At 42.8% G+C, this 22,156-nt stretch overlaps 1 protein-coding gene across 1 annotated transcript in view; it reads right to left on the bottom strand.

The window, feature by feature from the left end:
- The window catches only part of LOC136860230 (espin-like), a 41,868-nt gene that overhangs the window by 4,829 nt on the left and 14,883 nt on the right, over positions 1–22,156 (bottom strand). Inside the window, exon 2 of the mRNA XM_067138744.2 lies at positions 15,121–15,238. Coding sequence (XP_066994845.2) covers positions 15,121–15,237 — 117 coding nt within the window. The 5' untranslated portion in view covers position 15,238. The remainder of the gene's footprint in view (positions 1–15,120; positions 15,239–22,156) is intronic.

Here is a 22,156-nt window from a genome sequence, read left to right as displayed (position 1 = left end):
CATCCCAACAACAAAGAATTGTTAGTTGTCCTTTTACATATTCCCAAAAGACCCAACTCTGCAGAAACAAGGGTACATTTTTGTAAAAGAAAATATGCTTTCAACTCGAAAATCGAATGTATATGCTCCTAACATTTTTTGTCCTCTGATTTTGAAAGAGACTTACAATCTGAACTGTTAGGCCTTCCCCCCCTAAGCGCTTGTTGGAAAAAAAAAGAAAAAAGAAAAGCAACAGTTCCTTCCCAAAACATCCCCACGTTTTCTGCATCAATAGACAATTCAGAGAGAAATACACGCGCCAAAAGGTGGGATTGTAAAAAAGTTCTAGAATCGCTAATAAGCAAATCTGTAGAGAAATCAAGTGAGCTTTCTCAGGAAGGACAAATTAACGAACAGTTACGCCAAAATAAAGACAACTTACCCTCGAAGTATGAACTAGCTGGTGTGATGTTAGAAATGCAGAATTAAAAGAAAGAAACAAATTACTTACTGATCTAGAAATATCCCAAGCCATAATAACGAAATTGGAGAAAAAAATTTAAAAATGGGAGGATTTTTTTCTAAATGTCAAAAACACTGTTTAGCAAAGGGAAAGTGTACAAACTGGCCACCTGAAGACGTAGCTAAAGCAGTTACAATTCGGCGTATCTCCAGAAAAGCTTTTTGAAACAATAACACGGCGGTTGTTACAATTTTCAATTCCACCTGGTTTTTTTTAAATACTAGTTTTAACCTACTAAAGGGTCAAACAGTATTTTAAAAGAGATGTAGTGATGAGCTTTGTCGAGATGAAAGTTGAATCTGATATATGCTACGATAGTGTCGAAGATGTATTTGGAGGGCCCCATGTAAATATGCAGATTATAATAAGAAGTCTAAGTGGTAAATGGAAACAGCCTGTTTACTATCAGTTCGACCGGACCGTCACTACCGATTTATTTTATGAAGCTGCAAAACTTGACGAAACGGGATTTCATCTAAGGGCTTTTGTGAGTGGTATGGGTGGTTCCAACCAAAAGTTAAGCATCGACTTCGGAGTAAGTCCAGAGAATTCTTGCATAAAAGATCTATGTACTGATGACTGTGTGATTTGGGCGATTTGTGACGTTAATACGAAACTGTTAGAGCAAGGATACACGCATGCCATCTGGAAAAACTGTTACAAAAGACTTATGGGCATCGTACAGTACTAAAAAATTGGGGACTTAACATTCACTCACAAAATAACTGTACGACATTTGCTACTAACTGGTAGTGAACGATAAAAGGTAAGAAAAAGTGCTGAACTTCTCTCTGGCTAAGGGTATATCGTGTATTCCTGGGAATGAACATGATGTACAGTTTGTTGACACTGTTAATGATGGATTTGATGTTCTTAATAGAACCCCTCAACAAACAAGTTCAAAAGTAACTGACACGTTTAGAGGAACAGGAGGTATCCTGAAAAATATGTTCGACCTGTTTCCATCAGCAAGAGATATTGGAAAGACTAACTTGCTACCTTTTCAAATAGGCTGTACGGTTTCCATCCGTAGTTTGCAGGGATTATTTCGAAACCTAAAATCTTAAGGACATCATTATCTACTAGCATCGAAATGTTATTAGATGTTTCAGAGTTATATGTTGCTATGATAAGGGGATTAGGACGGTTTTATGACCACTCCCTCCCCACAACAATTACCCAGTCCCTATTACTGAGCAAAAGTGCATATGACAATGGAAACTGGAAACTGCAACCGGGAAGAGTGTGAAACATTAACTGTAGATGTCCTCGACCAAATAGACTGTGCTTTTACTAATGGCATAACTGAATCAGTTGAAACTATCTTGGACTTTTTATTAAGAGTACGAAGACTAATTGTATAGTTTACTCATTCATATATCAGTTTACTGCGGAGCACAATCTCGAATATTGCTTACATAATGAAAATAAAGACTTCTTGTAAATGTTGGCGGTGTGTATTGCATACCGAGTTACGAAAAAAGGAATCACCACTAGCTTCATCTACGGAGAAGTCTCCCGGGGCTGATAGGGTAACCGTTAACGAAATCAAGTCTCTCCCCTACAGGGCTGTGGTATTACCAGGTGTCCTCTTTACGGCCTGCCTTTCTTTGGGTTACTACCCAACGGCCTGGAAGACGGCAGAGGTCTGCCTGATTCCTAAGCTGGGGAAAGACAGACTTAGCAGAGAATTGCCACCCTGTCAGCCTTCTCTCCCACTTGTAAAAACATTTTCGAGGGACTTATTGTCTAACGCCTCAATTGTTACCTTACATCCAATAGAATATTGAGACTGGAGCAGTTTGGTTTCCGGACCAACGCTCAGCCCCATTGGCGGTATTACGCCTGGTTCAATATGCTACGAGATCGTTCACGCTATGGCGTAGCGGTCTTTTTCGATGTCTACATGGCTTTTGATACCGTCTGGCACGATAATCTTATAATGAAATTGGGGGAATTATACAAGGTATCCCTATACCTAGTCAAAATTCTCCACTCGTATCTACGCGATCGACAATTTGTCACCTGCGATGGTGAGAACTCCACCCCTCGATGCTTGATGGCAAGAGTGTCTCAGGGAAGAGCACTGTCGCCAACCTTGTACGCCCTATATGTGAACGATCTCCCCAGGGTAGCAGGGGTAGAAGTTCAACAGTAAGCTGATGACACTGCAGTTTATACCGCCCAGCGAAGATATCGTGATGCCACAATGAAAATGCAAGCCTGGATAAACCAATCTCTATCCTGGTGTACTAAGAACAAAGTCAAAATTAACCCGAGTCGGAGACCGAGGTTTCTTCATAAACTCCGCCGCACCAAGTTACCGCGGTTGACTCGTGTCAAGTACCTTGTTATGATCCTGGACAAAGCACTAACCTGGAGATGGAATATTGACCAGGCATTACAGCGAGCCAACGCCAGAACGGTAGCATTGCGCCCTCTGGTACTGGATAGGCATCTCAGCGATTGCATGAAGAGGTCCTTGTATCTTGCGTGCATTCGCCCCATCTTTCTCTACGGCTGTGAGGCCTGGTGCTATATTGCCAAAACGCACATTCGGCGACTCCAGGTGTTCCGGAACAAGGTGCTGCGGCGCATGACCGTTTTACTATGGTACACCACTAATATCAAGATTCGTCAGAAACTTAGGATCTCTACTGTTCAATTTTTAAGCACGGTAGGGTGACGAAATCTCTGATCACCATGGCCCAATCAAACGATGAGGGCCTTTCTTTGCTCAAACGGGTCATCAGGACCAAGAATCCAGCAAGAATCCGCGGCCCTTGGCTCTTTTATTGCAAATTGTAAGTTTCGGCCTTTTCCAAATTTGATAACATTTCAGGTATTCACTAACAGGTACTAAATTCTGTTTCTCTAAGACTTCCTACTTGAAGTCAGGTTACGGTGCAGTGATGAGCGGGTTTCAATTTCGCCCTACCATCCACGATAGGAAAGTGATTTTTCCCCCGCCAGTGTAGGTAACTCGCGACTTTTTCTGACTCATCAGGGAACCACGGGAACAGGTGAGTAAGAGGGCATATTTTTCGCCCTGGGGCTCCCATATACTTGATCTCACAAGGAAAAAAAAAAGAGGTCTTGTTGGTGTTGAGTAGTGGAAGTATTGACATCGGGTGGTTGTCTTGCTTGAAGTGTGCGTCGTTTAGCCATATTGCACATATGATACCCTATGAAGGGCTATGCCAATGCACTTGGCGGAATACAGCGTGAGTATGAATTCAGTATAAAACAACTAATCAAGAACTTGTCACCTAAGTTATCTGAGAGTGTGGACGAGGTATGGTGGTATTTAACATCAACTTTCAACTACAATCAACCACTACAGATCAATTCGATATGGTGTAGCGAGTTATACTGCATAGGTATGTGATCCCATTATTCAGACTATCCAGATTATATACAAATTCCAGTTAAGGTTGTGTGTATACATGTACAATGAGTTTGGCGTGCGAGAAAAGACGGAGAAAGTCCAAATATAGTGTTGATAGAAATAGTCGTCGTACCAGTTAATTTATTAAGCTTGACATTATGACGTGTCAATTCTGTGCGGGTTGAGAATAAGAGGAGAGAAATAGTGTATGTCCCATGTTGAAATTTATGTTGCGCGATATTGAGGTGGTATGCCATATATTGTATTAATGTGGGCAGATTTTTCACGTTTATTTCCTGCAATGTCGTTTGATATCTGTTGTAAAGAATATTGAGGTGGTTAAGGTTGTAAGTATATTTAGATATTTTAATAGTGTGTCATTTCAAATCATTTCGACAAGTCATCAGGTTAGGGCAGCAAGTCGGGATATCGTCAGCCTATCACCCCACCCTGAGTGATAATTTATGCTCGTGCTTATTTCATAATGTGTATCACCAAGTTCACTGGCGCCCAATCAGTTATCTTTTGATAGTTGTGTTCCAGAACAGTGAATTAAGTGTAAATGAATTGGGAAGTCCAGATAGCTGTAGATGCTACTTGGGTGTTACAGCAGTTTAGTCTACATAATGATAATCGTAATAAAATTAATGGATGTATGAGCATTACATTGTGTAATGTAACTTTTAAGTTGAGACCTAGTTAGCTTGTGATCACGGTGTGGAGCTTGATTTCTGTTGGTACCAGTACAACTTCTAAAATATGATTTTTGATTGCCTCACCTTAACTTTTAATATCAAGATTTTGATGATTATGATGCTGTTTAAAAGGGCCTAACATGTAGGTCATCGGCTCCTAATGGTAAGAGATGAGACGAAATGTAATGCCACTTGAAATTGCAAGATTTACTATTTGCGTGTGACGAGAAGTCGTGGGAGCTTGTAGGTAGGGCACGATACTATACTCTCAGCTACAAACATTAGACCTGACAGACAATGCGAGCTCCATGTTATTAAACTATTCATTACGCAGTACAAACAGTAAATGTTTAACTAAAACATTTGTTCTACCACTTTGAAACTTCATGACGTTACCTCAATTCGCAAGAATCACCGCGGACGAAACCCATGTTGATACTTGAGATAGGCGCATGCCTACCCCTCGCACCTCTTACCGCGCATCCCCGCGACTTCTCGTGTACCCATAAAACAAAATTCAAAACATTATAATGAAGAATGAATGTGAAATTAAAATAATCAGATTTTCTGCACAATAGTTATTGTTAAAATAATTTCAAAATCCATCCACTGACGAATGATGGTTGTTGTTTAAAGCGGCCTAACATCTAGGTCATCGGGCCCGAATGGTACGAAATGAGACGAAATTAAATAAATTAAAAACCCAAAATCCTCCACTGACGAATTAAAAAAATGTACAAGTATGGATCCAATCCACAACTTACCATAAAATAAGTGAACAAAGGGTTGCTCCCAAAACAAAATCCTACATCGATGATGCTTGTTCTCTAAAGGGATCCAACATCCTATCACCAGCTCCTTATAATGGTACTAACCACAAGTAACGTAGACTCGCGGTGTTCCTCGCGCTGCGCTGCGAGTATCAATCACAGGCACCGTAAACCTATGGTGTTCCGCATATCGTAGTAGTGGAAACCCATAGTGACCCACTCACGATGCTACTAATTACAAGTAGTCTCATCGTTCTAATTGCATCATCCCTTGTTCGTGCCTTTTAGTCTCCTCTTATGACACGAAGGGGGCAGCGTGAGTGCATTCTTCAAGTTTTGAAAATTAAATAACTTAACAATCGAGTTCTTCGAATATTCAAAGATAAGGTTTTGATCCGTTCGAATGGTTTCACGATGTTGCCGCCAGACGGCTATGGGAATTTTCGAGCACAGCCTCCAAGTATTACGATTATAGATCGTACTGAATATATGATCCTTGTCAATGCTAACAATAACATGGAGAAAATATGCGGTGGGGGAAGTCCGAATGCCGTACTAGCAAAATATCGTTACCGAAACAACTTTCATTCGTATAGGTATTGGGCATTGATGTCGCTAAAAATAAGATGTGCGCCACCAAAACTGCTTGGCAAATGATTTGAAAAATATTCATGCTTCACAAATATTTTAGACAGGAGTGGTAGATTTTTTCTGCGTGGGAGCAGAACTGTTCTTTTGTCGTAGTGTTGGGAGTTTTATTTGTGCTCTTGAGTGGTGTGGTCCTGTTCTGTATGAGAATAAGACCTCTAAAGGTGTCAGTTGTTGCTGCACTAAAGTGAACAATGCAAGAAAGACTTGGAAAGCGCTGGCAGTGGACACTACATCTGTCTGATGTTCTCGTGAATCATATTCCTACCATTAACATTCTCTCGAGAATATTTACAGGAGGTTTACGGCAGGCATTAGTTACACATTGCCGGGAACAATCAGACGAAGTAATTATCAGCCTGGAAAGAATAGGGAGGATTGATTTTGTTCGCGACTTTCATTAGCGGCCTACCGCCAACCGCTATTCGTCAGCGACCATTAGATAAATCTAATTTCCTTTTTCTTTATTTAACATCCTCATCTGCAGTGTCCGGCACCATGCTAAGTGGTCAGCATGCTGGCCTTTGTTCACAGGGGTCGCGTCTTCGATTCCCGATAGGGCCGGAAATTTGAACCATCATTGGTGAATTCCACTGGCAAGGGGGCTGGGTGTTTATGTAGTCTGTCATTTCATCCTCATCACGACGCGCAGTCGCCTAAGGGCGTATGTCATTCTGGTCTCCAACAGTTAATAGAGGTACCACCTATGTCTGTGGCCTATGCACTGAAACTGTCCGTCAAGAAACCTTACTTTTGTTTTGGGAAAAGTGGACATTATGCTAGGGTTTTCACGTCTAATATTTCCCATAACCCTAAGTCTAAGCACTCCTCTTATGTTGGGTTCGCTGCTTCAGCAGGTGCACAAACGCTGCCATGGTCAGTGGCCCTCATTAACACGGGGTGTTCATGAAAACTGCACTCAAGTCACGATGTACTATTGCTCTGAGTGCGTTAGATCATCAATACGAAACTTAACTTTTTATTCTGCCTACCCTTGAGAGTGGGGGCGGTAGAATAACACCCACGGTTCCCTGCCTCGTAATAGGGACCCCAGGGGCTCTTAATTTTGGAGCCAGAGTTGGTAACCACGGGGCCCTTAGCTGAGCCCTGGCATTTCTTCCACTTGTGGCAGGCTCCTCACTTTCATCCATCCTATCCGACCTTCCTTGGTCAACTCTTGTTCTTTTCCGACCCCGACGATATTAGAGCATTCGAGGCCTTTGGAGTCTCATTTTCACGCCCTTCGTGGCCCTTTTCTCCCTTTCGCCGATATCTTCAGTTTCTGAAGTGTCGCATCCCTTCCGTTTTTTCTTTCCGATTAGTGTTATACAGAGGATAGTTGCCTAGTTGTACTTCCTCTTAAAAAGATAATCAACACCACTGTTGTAAGACGTTTTGACTCTGAAAGACCCTTCACTGTGGAAACTGAAGAGTTAGAGACCTACTGTAGCTCCATTGTCCCAGTCTGGTTGTCGTCTTTCTTTAGACTTATCGCGGTCGCATCATTCATACATCCATGAAAAGAGAAGTTCAAGCCATTGCAGAAGCAGTTCGTAAACGGAGTAATCCTGATTCCCAGACACTTGAGCTGATAAAAGACCAAATATCTGTCGCCTTCACGTTTGATAACAATCAAGGAAATGCCAAGACACTGCGGTCGCGAATGAAAGTATTCTACTTTCAGTACGACATTATCTATGCGGCCGAGAAGTTTGTACAAGTGCAGCGACAGTCTCATGGTCTCGAGGAACGCGCCGTGTGATGACTGCATAAGAGAAGAGAGGAGGTACCAACTAACAATAATCGGAAGGAAAAGTATGGAAGAGGTCACACACAGAAAAGTAAAGGTATCGTGATGATGCTTGTTTAAAGGGGCCTAATATCTAGGTCATCGGCCCCTAATGGTACGAAATGAGACGAAATGAAATGACAAATTAAAAGTCCAAAATTCTCCACTGACCAGAATTCAAAACGTGAGGAAGAATGAATGGATGTATATGAATTTAAAACTATCAGTGGAACCGACCCACACTACATCACGTACACAGAAGTAGGGACTGCTTCTATAGCACAATACTCAATCGATGAGGCTTGTAGTAGAAAGGAGTCCAACATCCAAGTCAACGGTAGGCCTACTTACCGCTAGAAAAATAGAACCATGGGATTTGTCATGTTGCGGTACTAATCAAAAGTAGCGTAGACTCGCGGTATTCCACACATTATGGTACAACTCACAGGTAATGAAATTCGCACATGTATTACAGACCTACGGTGTTTCGCACATTGCGGCGCCATTGACAGGCAACACAAACATATGGTGTTCATCACAGTGTACAAACATAGGGACTCGTACTATCCCATGGTGTTCCTCATACAGTGGGTACTAATCATAGGCAAGCCAGAACCATGGGTTCCGTCATCCCATGGTGTCGCTCATATAGTGCTACTAATCACAGGCACTGTAAAAGCCGTCGCGCTCTCGTTTGCTACGAATCACAAACCTATTTGGTACCTAACATAGTGGTACTACGCGCAAATAAAAGCGATCCATGGTGTTTCCCGCGTGGTGGTACTAATCACAAGCAGTGTCATTGTTCTAATATAATCATCCCTTGGTCGCCCCTTTTAGTCGCCTCTCACGACAGGCAGGGGATAGCTTGGGTGAATTCTTCGTCTGCGTCCCCCAGCCACAGGGGTAGTAAAGGAATCAGCGAAAGGAAAAGGGACCACGAAGGATGTGGAAATGACGTAACTTCGCCGAGGTCGAGTTGGGCAAGGGAGGTCTTAAGTGGAAACTGTCCGACTCGTTGGCTGAATGGTCAGCGTACTAGCCTTCGCTTCAGAGGGTCCCGGGTTCGATTCCCGGCCGAGTTGGGGATTTTAACCTTCATTGGTTAATTCCAGTGGCATTGGGGCTGGGCGTTTGTGCTGTCCCCAACATCCCTGTAAGTCACACATCACACATAACACTATTCTTCACCACAATAACACGCAGTTACCTACACATGGCAGATGCCGCCCACCCTCTTCGGAGGGTCTGCCTTACAAGGGTTGCACTCTGCTAGAAATAGCCACACGAAATTTAAAAAAAGTGGAAACTGCCTGTCCCTTGCGACTCCGTTCAAAAGACGTTTTACCGAGCGAGTTGGCCGTGCGGTCAGGAGCACGCAGCTGTGAGCTTGCATCCGGGATATAGTGGGTTCGAACCCCACTGACGGCAGCCCACAAGATGGTTTGGCAAATGCTGGGGCTGTGTCTTAATTAAGGTCACGACCGCTTCCTTCCCAGTCCTAGCCCTTTCCTATCCCATCGTCGCCATAAAACCTATCTGTGGCAGCGCGACGTAAAGCAAGTAGCAAAAAATAAGACCTTTTAATAATAAAAATTTGCTTGACGTCCCACTAACTTACGGTTTTCGGAGACGCCGAGGTACCGGAATTTAGACCAGTAAATCTGGTGACCTTCAGGCTGACATTTGAGCACCTTCAAATACCACTGGATTGAGCAAGAATCGAATCTCTAAGTTGGGGCCAAAAAAACTCTTCAATCGCCTGAGTCACTCAGCCCGATAAGAGGTTTTACTGTAGTAAGGAGGTAGGAGTTTGCCTATTTTATTCCTCTGTTCAGAAACAGGCTTTTGAGATATAAACCCGTTTTAGGGTCTTTTCGCTAGATTTCGTTAGTTTTAATGTGCCTATAAGTGCCTATTTTAGGAGTTTGTGCCTATTTAGAGTGTAATTCCTTATTTGATGCCTTCTGCCTATTTAAAATCAGCCGGTAGCTGATGTGCTCGACCACGAACACAAACGGTAATTCTCGGAAGTCACCAGAATTAGTGCTTGGGAAATTTCCATCAGGGGAAACAAGGAACTTGACCTCTAAGCCTTCAATCCCTCGAACGTCAAGACTAATGCGACAACCAGTCAACATCGAACTATGTTGCACAATCCATACCCCCTACCTCCCTCTCGATGCGAGCTGTTGTACGCGTACGCTTTATTTTCACGTGTTGTGATTTATTTTGCAGAAGTGCATCCGCGGCAACGCTCAAATAAAAACCGTCGAAGTCCTAGTGGCTTCAACAGTGGATCACTGGAGATTCCTGTTTCACTGCGGATGGAAGGGTAATAATCTGCCAAGCTTGTTGTAAGGAGGTAAGTTCGTTTGTTCCTTTTATCTTCTTTGTGACTGAGAAGTACGATCGCATTTCATTGTAGAATGTATAGGCCTATTAATTATGTATTGTGGTAAGTTATGTCGTGAACTTTCAATCATTTATATTCCAAAAATGTAAATAATCATTTAATTAGTGGACGAGGAGTTAGAACGCTGGTGGTCTTGTCTCAGAGTGGATGAAAATTAAACAATTCTTTTCCAGTGAAAATAGAGATTTACAACCGAAATGTAATTTTAAAAACTCACCTTTTGAAGTCATAAACTTTCAGACTTACGCGAAGGTTCTAGTGAAATCTGTTACGCTTCCACTAAGACTTCGAACATAGGTTGCAGATTCAATGTGGCGCGGCTAGGACGATGTCACAGAGGCTAGACATACAACATGACACGGCTCGGACGATGTCGCAGCGTGTTTTACAAAGATGCCAAAACAACTAGCTCGTTGTGCCAAAACTATCCTTACAAGACCAGGCCAGTGAACAAACCGTTTTTCTCGATTGGTGAGGTCCGGTTAGTAACCCTTGTGCTGGGCGGAGAGGGGCAGCAAAGAGTCTGGGGGGGAGTATGCTCGCAGGTTAGGGCCGCGAATCGCCCAACAAGCCGCCAGCATCCCCTAGGGCAGGCCTTTCCAACTCGAGCACTTAGTGCTGGGGCGCACCAGCGCTGCACTACGCAGCACCGTTCCCCTCCTTCCCCACCTTCCCGCGCAGTGGTCGGTGCATGTGTGCGTAAGAGACAGTACATTCATTCTCAGTAGAATCTATTCGATTGAACAGACTGGAGCAGTTATTTTCACCTTTAAAATGTCGTTTAATCCTTCATGGCTGGATTCATATTTTGTTCTCAATACCGAAGGGAAAGTTCAGTGTTTAATTTTTCATGTCATTTTAAGCGTAAAGTCTTCAACCGTGCGAGGACACTACCACAATAAACATGTTTCCACCTATGATGACATTGTTGGCGCAGCAAGAACCGAACAAATTGCTAAGTTAAAATCGGAATTGCCAAGTTCTTCAGAGATATGTAATAACTTACTCATTAGGAATTGTTTACATGCAATTTAGGAGATTTCTTTTTGGTTTTGTATTATTAAGAACTGTTTAGAATTAGACTTAGATGTGCTGCTAAGGAAAAACACTGGGGGAGTTGGCGGCGCGGTTAGGGGCACTCAGCTCTGAGCTTGCATCCGGGAGATAGTGGGTTCGAACCCCACTGTCGGCAGCGCTGAAGATGGTTTTCCGTGGTTTCCCATTTTCAAAGCAAGAAAATGCTGGGGCTGTTCCTTAATTAAGACCACGGCCGCTTCCTTCCCATTCATAGTCTTTTCCTATCCCATCATCGCCATAAGACCTATTGCAAAATAAGAACCCACAAAGAATTATTTTATGTCCCTGTCCCACAGATACTTGAACCCAATATTTGAGAAGGCCCAGTTCGAGCACGTTATGGCCTATTGTTGCTCTGAAAATTGTAAAAAACAGATGTTTTCAATTCTGAATTTAAATAAATGGAGAACTAGGACTTCTGTCTGATGCGGACTTAGACGCTGTACTTAGAATTTCTACTGCCAAATCGATTGTACCCATTATTGGAAATTAGTTGCCGCAAAACGATGTCAGCAATCGACTTAAACGCTAAATGTACATTAAGGCAAACTCAAAGTATGTACAGAATAAATTGTGTGTTTATGTGTTCACAGAACTGTCATAAATAATACTGTTTTCATAAGCTGCGCGCTGACTTGACGACCTGTGGTTCTGCCTCTGTCATTTCTCCTTCCCCCACCACATCAGCGGTGCTACAGCACAGCACCGGTGCTGCTGCCGGGGCCGGCCGGGGCCATGGGACCACCTCGGTTGGAATCGCTTGCCCTAGGGTCTTGCTAAATTGTGACAAAAGGTAAGGTTATGGGCGCATGCCACGGCAGTTTCAAATTACGCGGTTTTCTCATTTTCAACGAGCGTGGCATCCTTGTGGCCACACATGATGCAGGACTTATTGCAGGCAACAAAATAGTCTTCATGACAACTGACCCGGCTGACCAAAGCCAGCGAATAGCAACAAATAAAATTTACACAACTCAGATTTATAGTGCCTCCGTTTTAATTCTTCCAGATAAGTAAGAATATCGCTAGGAGCAACTTGTGTCCCTGGTAAGCATAAAGGAAGGATCTCTCCTCTACGCTACTCGGGTATCGTTCCACGTAATTTTTATTGTATTTTTCCACTCTGTGAACTCGACAAGATACTGCCAAGTAAGTGAAAAATCTTTGAGGATATATTTCCATGTAAATTACGAATTCCCTTGTTCCTACTTTAAGTTTTGTACTTCTGGAAATATCTAATAGTTTATTTTTGTAACAAGTTCATGATATATACACTAAGCATTATTGCGAATTAGCCCAACTGTTGAAATTTAAGATATAGGAATACTGTAATTTAAGTGAATATTATTTTTCAGATCAAATTTGAAAATTTTCTTCAGAGATATGCAGTGCAATGGTGGGAAGTAATATTTTTAACAATGATACATAGAAGTGTGATTGCATATGACAAAAGACATCAATGTCCTTATAGCAGTGTGCATGCTATCTTGCCAACTGTTGAAGCACGAATGACCCAAAAATATATTAATGAAAGTATTTTCTGTATTTCCTATAAATATGAAGGAAATTTTCCCGGACCGCTGTGCAGGATCGCTAGTTCCAGCCCCAAGACTTATGAATATTATCAGAAAAAAAATTTATGTATTTATATTTTACCCGACTTCAGAGCCATATTCCTCCACCTCACCTACGGAGAAAGAATGCCTTGTTGCGTGAGTACCAGAAGCTGTCGAGGAATTCCAATCTGCCAATTCATGGAGATATACCCTACGCCTTGAACAACAGACTTCGGTCCAGAAATCCACCTCTAAGGACTGCCAAAATCCTGGTTGACAAATTCAGCCTGCAGCAGGATTGGTTTTAAGAATGGACTTCTATGGCTCCAGCTGAGTATCAGAACTTCCCCTGTATAACAAGTATTCCAAAAAGATTTGACCTACCTCGCAAAACCTGGACAACCCTCAATCGTATCAGGACAGGCCATGGAAAGTGCGCTGACTTCCTCTATAAATGGGGCAAACTTCCCTCCCCGGAATGCAGCTGTGGTGCCCCTAAGCAAACAGTTCATCATATAGTGGAACAGTGCCCCCTGAGTGCTTATCAGAGTAGCCCAAAAGACTTTCCTGACCCAAATCCTTCTTGTATAGACTATTTGCAGAGCTTGATGGTGAAATTGTAACCTACATAGTGTACTGTATATTTAATTTGTGATTGTGTGTTTTTTATTTTAATGTCATACGCTAAATAATAAAAACCCAAAGTTTCCAACATTTCAGAAGATATTAATCCAAAAAATAGCGCAGTACAACGAGAAGGTTTTTAAAAAAATTGTCTGATGCTCAACATGTTAAAGAGTATAAGCAGTCAAGGTCATTTTAAGTGACAAAAAGTAAACAATATAATCAAATTTAAGTGGTAGCAGTACCTTATTGAAGGTTTGTGTCATAGCATTGCTTACGTCCATAAGCCTACAGTTCGAAGCGCTGCAGTGGAAGTCAAGGGAACTAGATATTGTAGGTCTGGCAGTTTCAGGGGGTTCCTATATAATATGAAATTGGATAAAATACTGCACACAAATAGAATTAAATTTTCTGTTTCCTTTGTTTGAGGTGCCTGAACAAACAGAAAATGTTCACGTTCTTCTGATAACAGGGCCATTCACTACAAAACGCCCCACTATATATTTCACTATTAACTCTGCCCTCATGCGAAGATGTGCTAGTTTGGTTGCTCGAACAGGAAACATAAGCTTTATATGGCTGGTTGTGTTTCTGCCAAGTGGTGGTAGTGAAGTACATCTGGGCAACCATCGTCTATTAACACTAATCAGAGGGAAATGTGAAGGGGAACTTATCCTTCGAAAAATGAAGGTTTTTGCCAAAGAACGACAAGGCCACGAAGGGAATGAAAATGAAATGTCAGGCCTACAATATCGAATATATCCTAGCATAAGCGAAAAGTTCGATAGAGTCCTGCAGCGGAATCCAGGATGGAAAGAGATGATAAAAGTAGCCAGGGTCCTACGAGGTAAGGTAGATGAAGCAACTTCAATACAAAAACTTTCTGCATGACAGAACAAGATTGTTACCTACCGGAAAACAGTGAAAAGTTGCCTGTTGTAAATTCCTTTTATAGTAATTGGATGTGTTATTAAATTGTAAGTATTCTTTCATACCGATTTTATTTATTTTACATGTTAGTGCCTAATTACATGGCTATTTTAACTGCTTTTAGTGCCTATGATTCTCATCTGTTTGTCCAACCCTTGTTCCGTTTCCCTGCGGGGTCGGGTATGAGGTGAGATGAATCTGTCGTAGCGGGTTTTTATGACCGTATGCCCTCCCTGACGTCAACCTCAGGAGTTGAGATGAAATGAATGACGTGATATATGATAGTAGGGAGAGGGTGAAACCCGGTGCCGGCACATAGCCTACTCCTGTCGAATAGCACCAAGGGGTCTGCTCAAGGCTTAACGTCCCCATCGGACGGACGAATCACCCTCAGAGTCATATGCCAACCGGCTAACCTCGGTGTCAGACCGATTTAAACTTCAGCGCCTTAACGATCAAGGCCACCAGGCGGGCAATTCTCATCTCTAGTAATATACTGTATTCATGTTCACAAAGCCTATCACAAATATCTGATACCAAAGGGTTAAAGCTCGGAGGTCGCAGTACTATTTACAAGTAGGGTAGGTCCTTGTTTTAAGTTAGTAAATCTTGGCGTATTCTCGAGATGCAGGGAGTCCTGTTTCTACTGCCGCGCAGCGAAGCGCTCTCAGAAAATGTTTACGAGCTACGACTAGCAAGGAGAAGAAATCCTTAAGTATGGTTACCTTATCAACAGGTCCGGGATTGGACTCCACTCCACCGATGATCAGAAGCGCTTTCAACACCAGAACGAAGAAGCTGGGCGGAACCTTCATATTCAGCTCCTGAACAAACTCGATCATCCTGAAAATGAGAACCAAATATGAAACATTCCTCAGTTGAAGAAAACTAACATAACAGAGTGTGCAGTAGCGAACGGGTAGTCCATGATTAAGCTCAACATTATAGAAAGACGAGCGTGATACTTTCCCGTTGCTTTCCACAAAAGCCTTAATCTGGTCTCTGCACCTGTCTACTGCTTGAGCCAAAAGGGGACCATTTTATTGCTACAGCCTATTTCAAGTCTACTGCTACACAACTCAATAGTGACTTGGTGCGACCTCATTAATCGTTTCTAAGTTACTGGTGGCGATCGTTCTCTCTGCGTCGATCTTCTGCAGTCACACCCACGGTATCCCCTGCCTCTCGTAAACAGGGCACCAGAGTCTCAACTTGGAAGCGTGGTTTGGCGACCTGCAGCCCTTACACTGCTCACTTTCATGCATGCTATCCGACTTCCCTTGGTCAACTGTTCTCCGATCCCGAAGGTATTAGCGCATTCGAGGCTGGAATTAATGGTTTGATGAACATTCAATCACTACTGATCTGCGTTTAGGGTAGTCGCCCAGGTGGCAGATTCCCTACCTGTTTTCTAGCCTTTTCTTAAGTGATTGCAAAAAAATTGGAAAAATATTGAACATCTCCTTTGATAAGTTATTCCAATCCCTAATTCCCGTTCCTATAAACGAATATTTGCCCCCAATTTGTCCTCTTGAGTTCCAACTTTATCTTCATATTGTGATCTTTCCTACTTTTAAAAGACACCACTCGAACTTATTCGTCTAATGTCCTCCCACGCCATCTCTCCGCTGACAGCTCGGAACATACCACTTAATCGAGCAGCTCGTCTTCTTTCTCCCAAGTCTTCCCAGCCTAAACTTGGGAACATTTTCGTAACGCTACTATTTTATCGGAAATCACCCAGAACAAATCGAGCTGCTTTTCCTTGGATTTTTTACAGTTCTTGAATCAAGTAATCCTGGTGAGGGTCCCATACACTGGAACCATACTATAGTTGGGGTCTTACCAGAGACCTATATGCCCTCTCCTTTACATCCTTACTCCAACCCCTAAATACCCTCATAACCATGTGCAGAGATCTGTACCCTTTATTAACAATAATATTTGTGTGATTGCCCCATTGAAGGCCTTTTCTTTTATTAACACCTAGGTACTTACCATGATCCCCAAAAGGAACTTTCACCCCATCAACGCAGTAATAAAAACTGAGGACTTTTACTTTTTGTGAAACTCATAACCTGACTTAACCCCGTGTATTATCATACCATTGCCTACTGTCCATCTCACAACATTATCGAGGTCTTTTTGCAGTTGCTCACAATATTGTAACTTATTACTCTACACAGAATAACATCATTTGCTTACAGCCTTACCTCTGATTCCACTTTACACGTATCATTGAAATGTATATAAGAAATCAAAGGTCCAATAATACTGCCTTGACGAATTCACCTCTTAATTATTACAGGGTCAGATAAAGCTTCGCCTACTCTAATTCACTGAGTTCTATTTTCTAGAAATATTGCCACTCATTCACTTTTTTTCTAGTCCAATAGCACTCATTTTTGCCAGTAGTCTCCCATGATCTACCCTATCAAATGCCTTAGATACGTCAATCGCAATACAGTCCATTTGGCCTCCTGAATCCAGGGTATCTGCTATATCTTGCTGAAAACCTACAAGCCGAGCTTCAGTGGAATAATATTTGCTAAACCCAAACTGTCTTCTGTTAAACCGGTTAATATCGCAAACATGTCTAATATAATCAGAAAGAATGCTTTCCCAAAGTTTACATGCAATGCATGTCAAACTGACTGGCCTGTAATTTTCAGCTTTATGTCTATCACGTTTTTCCAACCAATTGCCTTTAGTATATCCTCAGAAATTTTATCAATTCCAGCTGTTTTTTATAGTTTCCAACTTTTGTATCTTACTGTAAATGTCATTGTTATCATAGGTAAATTTTAAGACGACTTTGGTATTACTCGCCTCCCCTAACTGGACATTATCCTTGTAACCACTGATCTTTACGTACTGCAGACTGAATAATTCTGCCTTTTGAAGATCCTCGCATACACACTTCCCTTGTTCATTAATGATTCCTGGAATGTCCCTTGGACCTGTTTCTGCCTTAAAGTACCTAGGCCTATACATACCCTTCCATTTTTCACTAAAATTTGTATGACCACCAATTATGCTTGCCATCATGTTATCCTTAGCTGACTTCTTGATGATGATGCTTTTGTTTAAAGGGGCCTAACATCTAGGTCATCGGCCCCTGTGGTGCGAAATGGGACGAAATGCAATGAGAATTTAAAAGTACAAAATTCATCCATTGACCAGAATATAAAACGTGATGAAGAATGAATTGATGAATATGAATTTAAAACTATCAGTGGATCTGACCCGCAATGCCTCTCATTCCCAGAAACAATATTACTGCTTCCAAAGCACAATCCTGAATCGATGATGCTTGTCTAAAGGGGTTCAATATCCATGTCAACGGTCCCGCATAATGGCACTTATCGTTAGTAAAGCAGAACCATAGTATTTCTCAAGTTGCGGGACTAATGAAAGGTAGCGTAAACTCGCGGTGTTTCAAACATTATGGTACTACTAAGTATTGTACGTCGTACAGGTAACGCAGACCTCTGATGTTTCTCTCATAATGTCGCCACTCATAAGCAACGCAAACCAATAGTGTATTCCCGTGGTGTTCCTCATATAGTGGGTACTAAACATAGGCAACGAAGACCCAAGGTGTCGCTCACATTGTGTTACTAACCAGAGGCAACGCCCAGACCCGTGGTGTTTCTCACATAATGGTACTAATCTCGGACAACGTAAGCCCGTGGTGTTCCGCATTTAGTGGTAATAATCACAGGTACTGGAAACCCACAGTGAACCACTCTTTGCTGCTACTAATCACGAAACTATTATGTACCCAACAGAGTGGTACTACTCGCAATTGAAGGCGACCTATGGTGTTCCCCGCATGATGGTACTCATCATAAGTAGTTTCATGGTTCTGATTCAATCATCCCTTGGTCGCCCCTTTTAGTCTCCTTTTACGACAGGCAGGGGATACAGTGGGTATATTCTTCGTCTGTGTCCCCCACCCACAGGGAACAAAGAAGGGGTCCGTCACTTCGGAAAATGAAGTAACGGACGAAGAAAGGTAAGGGCCACGAAGGGCGTGAAAATGAAAGACTCCCTAGGCCTCGAATGCTCTAATACCGTCGGGGTCGGAAAAGAACAAGAGTTGACCAAGGGAGGTCGGAGAGGATAGTTGAAAGTGAGGAGCCTGGCACATGTGGAAGAAATTCCAGGACTCCGCTAAGGGCCCCGTGGTCGCCAACCCACACTCCCCCGAAGTTGAGAGCCCCTGGGGCCCCTTTTAGTCGCCTCTCACGACAGCCAGGGGATACAGTGGGTGTATTCTTCAGCTGCGTCCCCCACCCACAGGAGGTAGCAGACTTAGTTGCTAGAATCAACTTCCTAGCAAGTTCCTTCACTTTTTCCTTACTTCCATAGCCATTTCTTTCTTTCCAACCTGCACCACCCCCTTAGTCTCTAATTCTGTTATAATATAGTGGATCTTTACCATTCCTTACCACGTTTAAACGTACACACCTATTTTCACATTCCTCAATTACTTTAAACCCACCCCAGAGTTTGTTTACATTTTTATTTACCGTTTTCCACCGATCATAGTCACTTTTTAAAAACTGCCTCATCCCTGTTTTATCAGCCATGTGGTACTGCCTAATAGTCCTAATTTTAATACCTTCCTTTCATTCACTTTTTTTTTAACTACGACAAAAACAGCTTCGTGATCACTAATACCATTTATTACTTCGGTTTCTCTAAAGAGTTTATCTGGTTTTACCAGCACCACATCCAAAATGTTTTTCCCTCTAGTTGGTTCCATCACTTTCCGGATCACCTGCCCCTCCCGTACTAACTTATTTGCCTTTTGTTCACAAATTTTCCGTAGGTTACCGGCTAATGCATGATTTCTATTTTCAAGCTCGTGTGGCAGATTGTGAGGCAATCTAGAATTTGGGCGAGGGGTTGAAATTTAGGACGTTCAGGGAACTACAGCTAAAAAATGACCGCATATTTATAAGAAGTTAAGTAGAATTTTATTTAATATCTTTCATCTTCACGCCCTTCGTGACCCTTTCCCTTCTTTGGCGAATACTTCGACTTTTCGAAGTTTCGGACCTCTCAACATTGTTCCCCTCTGATTAGTGTTAAAGGATGGTTGTACTTCCTCTTGAAACAATTATCAACTTCCACGCGCTCTGGTGACAGTTGAGCTTTCTACAGTAGTGTTCATTTGCTTTGCAACATCAGCGCAGAGAGCAGACTCGCACAACAAATGCCAGATCGTTGCATGGGGTAGTAGCCTATGTACTTTTCTTGTTTGCGATAAAACGCCCTTAACAAGTCACAAAATGTTTACGTAAGCTCGAGGCATTGCGTAAAATTCGAACGTGTATTCTTTCTCAAAGTAAAACTAAATGGGACAGTAAGTCAACAGCGAATTCACGCTGTTTGATTGATTGATTGATTGATTGATTGTTGTTTGAAGGGGCCTAACAACTAGGTCATCGGCCCCTAATGGTACGAAATGAAATGACAACTTAAAAGTCCAAAATCCTCCACTGACCACAATTCAAAGCATGAGGACGAAGAATGAATGGATGGACGGATATGAATTTAAAACGGTCAGTAGATTCGACCCACAGTGCCTCACATGCACAGAAGCTGGCAGAAAACAATAGTATTACTGACCAAGGCACTGCTTCTATAGCACGATGCTGAATCGATTATGCTTATAGTCGAAAAGGGGTCCAAAATCCAGGTTATCAGCCCCCCATAATGGTATTTATCGCTAGGAAAGTGTGCTATGTGTAATGTTGCGGTACTAATCAAAAGTAGCGGAGACTCGCGGTATTCCACACATTGTGGTACTATTCACAGGTAGTGTAATGCGCACATGTAACACAGACCTGTGGTGTTTCGCACATTGTGGCGCTATTTACAGGCAACGCAAACCTACAAAGGCAACTCAAACCTATGGCGTTCCTCACATAAGTGAACTAACCACGGGGACTCGTATTATCCCGTAGAATTCCTCACATAGTGGGAACTGAGCACATGTAAGGCAGAACCATGGTGTCGCTCATATAGGGATACGAATCACAGGTACCCACCGTCTGATTCACACACTGTCGCCACTAATCACAAACCTATTACGTACATAACAGTGATACTACGCGCAAGTAAATGCAACCCATGGTGTTCCCTGCGTGATGGTACTAATTACAAATAGTTTCATGGTTCTAATTAGACCATCCCTTGGTCGTCCCTTTTAGTCGCCTCTTACGACAGACAGGGGTGAATTCTTCGCCTGCTTCCCCCACCTACACGGGGTGGGTGTTTGGTCCACGAGAGGTATTTTATTTCCCTCAAGTCCGCCGGCAAGCCGGTTAGGACCCCCCTATCCGCCACTTGGGAGGCGCCACGTGGAATTCACGCTGATTGTAGGATGTTTCTTCTAATAGTTTTTGAACCATTATAGCATTTCTTACGAAGAATACCGCATTTCCATCAGCCAAGAGTCACTCATATAAACTACAAGGTCTGCAGCAGGCAAGACAAGAGCAGAGAGTAATCTATAAGTAGCGCAGCTGTTCGATATTGCTCTTTGGAAACGAGATCTTCAGATAGACGCTCGACTGAACAAGCTGGTTGACAGTGTTCGCTTGTGGGTATACAAGGCCTCTATCACTGAAAACGAGCCATTTGCATGCCCTTTTGTCTGCATTCATAGACATTCTTTTATTAGCAATGCCTAGACCAAAATAGAAAATTTAAAATTTCAGGGACATATTTATCTTCACAAATAATTTTCTCGTGTGGTTGCGAGCTGTAGAATACACCCCCCGATATCTCCCGACTGTCTTACAATCAGACGAAGTGGGCACCCAGGGTCTTTCAAATTGGCGACCACGGGGTCCTAGTGCTACGCTACTCTCTTGGTCGACTATTGTTCCCTTCTGATAGGTTTGTGAGGATTAGAGTGGCCTTTTTCCTAATTCCCTCATCCTTCGAAACGTCTGAGCTTAGCGTTAATAGAGGACTTAGAGCAATCACCACCACCACCAACCCGCCCAAATGTGTGAACAAAGTCTAGCATAAACACTTTGCTGTAGTCCGCAGTAAAATCAACCTTGAGATTAACCACATAATGTGAAATGAAATGAAATGTCCTATGGCTTTTAGTGCCGGGATATCCCAGGATGGGTTCGGCTCGCCAGGTGCAGGTCTTTCTAATTGACACCTGTAGGCGACCTGCGCGTCGTGATGAGGATGAAATGAAAACACATAACATCCAGCCCCCGTGAAATTGGAATTAACCAATTAAGGTTAAAATCCCCGACCCGGCTGCGAATCGAACCCGGGACCCTCTGAACCGAAAGCCAGTACGCTGACCGTTCAGCCAACGAGTCTGACACCGCATAATGTTATCCACCCCTATACACTTCACATTACATAATCTACAGGAATGGGGAGAGAAAGGGGCGACGTGACTGGTAGCTACAAATAACGGGAGAAAATACCGTCTACAAGTCGTACCCGTCCTAGTGGCCATGACAGTCCTGTAGGCCGGCAAGGTGTAGCCTGTACAATTTCGAGCCTAAAGCCTCTGTTCTGTTCCAAACCTCTCCCCAGTCTTCATCTGGAATGAGGGCGTCTGATGGAGACGTTAAGCTTTTAGCTATTCGGGAGATAGTAGGTTCGAACCCCACTGTCGGCAGCCCTGAAATTGGTTTTCCGTGGTTTCCAATGTTCTCACCAGGCTGTACGTTAATTAAGACCACTGCCGCTTCCTTCCCATTCCTAGCCCTT

Source organism: Anabrus simplex, chromosome 1 (genome assembly GCF_040414725.1).
Source record: "Anabrus simplex isolate iqAnaSimp1 chromosome 1, ASM4041472v1, whole genome shotgun sequence".
Classification (NCBI taxonomy): Eukaryota; Metazoa; Arthropoda; class Insecta; order Orthoptera; family Tettigoniidae; genus Anabrus; species Anabrus simplex.
Note: the sequence above shows the minus strand (reverse complement) of the source record. Positions and strands in the feature narration are given on the sequence as shown.